This window comes from Chiloscyllium plagiosum, unplaced genomic scaffold, assembly GCF_037043375.1.
Source record: "Chiloscyllium plagiosum isolate Xiang-an unplaced genomic scaffold, Cpla_swu_hap1 HiC_scaffold_47, whole genome shotgun sequence".
Classification (NCBI taxonomy): domain Eukaryota; kingdom Metazoa; phylum Chordata; class Chondrichthyes; order Orectolobiformes; family Hemiscylliidae; genus Chiloscyllium; species Chiloscyllium plagiosum.
Window position 1 is genome coordinate 9,096,946 of NW_028270185.1, and position 3,098 is coordinate 9,100,043.

A 3,098-nucleotide genomic window follows, 5' to 3' on the forward strand; every position below is an offset into this window, starting at 1 on the left:
TGTCTCTGTACATTTATATTTCAGTCCGTCTGTGTGTTTGACTGTCTCCGTACAGTTATATTAGAGTCTGTGTGTTTGACTGTGTCTCTGTACATTTATATTAGTCTGTGTGTGTTTGACTGGGTGTACAGTTATATTAGAGTCTGTGTGTTTGACTGGGTCTGTATATTCATATTAGAGTCTGTGTATGTGTGTTTGACCGTGTCTTTGTACATTTACCTGAATATTAGAGTCTGTGTATGTGTGTTTGACCGTGTCTTTGTACATTTACCTGAATATTAGAGTCTGTGTATGTGTGTTTGACCGTGTCTTTGTACATTTACCTGTATATTAGAGTCTGTGTGTGTGTAAGTGTGAGCGTTTGACTGTTGGTGGCTCTGTGTGAGTTCCGGCTGTGTTACAGTCAATATTCATATCAATGTTTATCGTGTGCCTAACTGGGAACGGATTCGGGGTGAAGTGCAGTTTATTCAAAACTCAATTAACTCTCTGGAAACAGGGAAATTCGGTGGGAGTGGGGTGTGGGAATGGAGGGGGTGGAATATGGGAACTTTGTTCATTTTCATTTTGAAATAAGTGAAAAATTCAAACATGAGGCTGGACCAGAGGAATAAAAATATGAATTGGGGGGTTGGGGGTGGGGGGGTGGGTGGAGAGGACAAGATTTGATTGGATGCAGTGGCCATAAGCTGGGAGATGATTGGTTTGATTTGGGTGGGCGGAGCCTTATGTCAATTTCTTTCCAACGTTTGAGGAGGTTTCTGAATGGGTCAGCTGCAGCCGAGCTCAGGGAAGTGTTGATTTGGAGATGTCGGTGTTGGACTGGGGTGGACAAAGTTTAAAAATCACACACCACCAGGTTAAAGCCCAACAGGTTTAATTGGAAGCACTAGCTTTCGGAGCTCAGGGACGTGTGTATTTTTATTTTGGAGGTCAGTAGCGATGTTGGACATGGCAAGTTCGGAAGAGGGGCCGTTTCCCAAGAAGACCACCTTCAGTATCGAAAGCTTGTTGCCCGAGGGGCGGCCGGGGCAGGGTGTGGGGACAGGCGGCTCGGGGAAGGACCAGGGGCCGGAGGAAAAGCAGGAGAAACCACCGTTCAGTTACAACGCGCTGATCATGATGGCCATTCGGCAGAGCCCGGGGAAGAGACTGACCCTGAGCGGCATCTATGAGTTCATCACCCAGAACTTCCCCTACTACAGGGACAACAAACAGGGCTGGCAGAATTCCATTCGCCACAACCTCAGCCTCAACAAGTGCTTTGTCAAGGTGCCCAGACACTATGACGACCCGGGGAAGGGCAATTACTGGATGCTCGACCCCTCCAGCGGAGATGTCTTCATCGGGGGCTCCACGGGCAAACTGAGGAGGAGATCTGCCCCCCCCCGGGCCAGGCTGGCATGCAAGAGGGGCACCCGGACCGGCCTGACCCCGGCCAGCTCTCTCTACTGGCCTACCCCGCTCTGGCAACCGCCCCCTCTGCCTTACCTGGAGCTGCCCTCCGCCCTCCCTTCGCCTCCCCCTTACCTCTCGGTGCTGCCCCCGGGCAGCGCCCACCCTCCCGGGGGTCCTCAGGTGGTCTCCTACAGTGCCCCCCAGTTCCTAACCACTCCCCTGCCTTGCCCCGTGCCCTGTGCCCTGAACCTGGTCACCAGTAACACCAGTTACCTCTTCTCCCACTTCTCGCCGGTCGCCCCCTTGATGGGGGGCTTGGGTCCAGCCAAGAGCGACCATCTCCGGAGACCTTGGGCAACTTTCCCCGGGGCTTATTACCCCACCCAGAACCCCGGGGTCACCCTGCATTCTGCGAAGGACTGGATTTAACAGCAAAAAGTACAGTTGGAGGCTGGAGATCCGGCTGAAATGTGTACATATGTTAAAAACTGGAAATACTGGAGAAACTCAGCAGGTCTGGCAGCATCCATGGAGAGAGAGAGAGAGAGCGAGAAACAGAGTCAATGCTTCTTAATCCAAGGTCACCTGTAAAGGACTGAATTAAATAGTGAAGTACTGTTGGAAATCTGAAATATATATCACAATAAACCAAAGTTCTGAACAAACTCATAGACCTGGCAGCGTCTTTGGAGCTAGAGAGAGAAATTATTAACCTTTCCAGTCCAATATGACCCTCATCTGAACTAGGAGAAAGTGAGGACTGCAGATGCTGGAGATCAGAGCTTAAAAATGTGTTGCTGGAAAAGCGCAGCGGGTCAGGCAGCATCCAAGGAACAGGAGAATCGACGTTTCGGGCATAAGCCCTTCTTCAGGAATTTTGTAGATTCCTGAAGAAGGGCTTATGCCTGAAACGTCGATTCTCCTGTTCCTTGGATGCTGCCTGACCTGCTGCGCTTTTCCAGCAACACATTTTTTAAGCCCTCATCTGAACTGCAGAGAATACTCCCTACAATGGAATAGGGATGAAATTATTTATTTTATGTATAGCAGATTTAAAGGTGTAATTTACTCCCGTGTTTTGTGTGCATTTTGTTTGGGGGCGTGCGGTAATAAATTATTTTAAAAATGACACTTTATCTGTATTTCATCAGTATTTCAAGGACTTTTAAGTTCACTCTGAACGAGGTATATAATCTCTTTTAATATTTTAGTCAAATTTTCAGGTGGAAGCTCATTCGAACAAGATTGTGTGTCAATGTTTGTAATTTTTAAAAAAGAAATTACAGTGACCTTTTCTAATGTTGGAATTAAAATGCGATATTAAATATTGGGCTTAGTGAGAATGTTTGTGAACACTCCAACTTTTAAAGGTTTTTTTTTGGTGTCAGTGACAATGTATCAGACTTGTCTCAGTTGCTCATCTGTGAGTCACTAAGTTCTGGGGTTTGAGCCCCACAATAGGATTTGAGGGCAAATAAATCTCAAGGCTGCGCCTCCCAGTGTCCAGGTGCAGGAGTGCAGCACTGGCCGAAGTGCCGGCTTTGGAATGACATAGGAGAATGTGAGGACTGCAGATGTTGGAGATCAGAGTCGAGAGTGTGGTGCTGGAAAAGCACAGCAGATCAGGCAGCATCCGAGGAGCAGGAAATTTGACATTTCAGGCAAGAGCCCTTCATCAGGAATGAGGTTTGAAATCCCCC

General features: G+C 48.1%; 1 protein-coding gene across 1 annotated transcript; it reads left to right on the forward strand.

Annotated features, from left to right (window-relative positions):
- The first annotated feature begins 802 nt into the window (after window positions 1–802).
- Window positions 803–2,213, forward strand: LOC122542941 (forkhead box protein G1-like). The gene has a single exon (XM_043681083.2). It carries the CDS (start codon window positions 943–945, stop codon window positions 1,825–1,827), a length of 885 nt encoding a protein of 294 aa, XP_043537018.2. The 5' UTR covers window positions 803–942; the 3' UTR covers window positions 1,828–2,213.
- The last annotated feature ends 885 nt before the right edge of the window (window positions 2,214–3,098 follow it).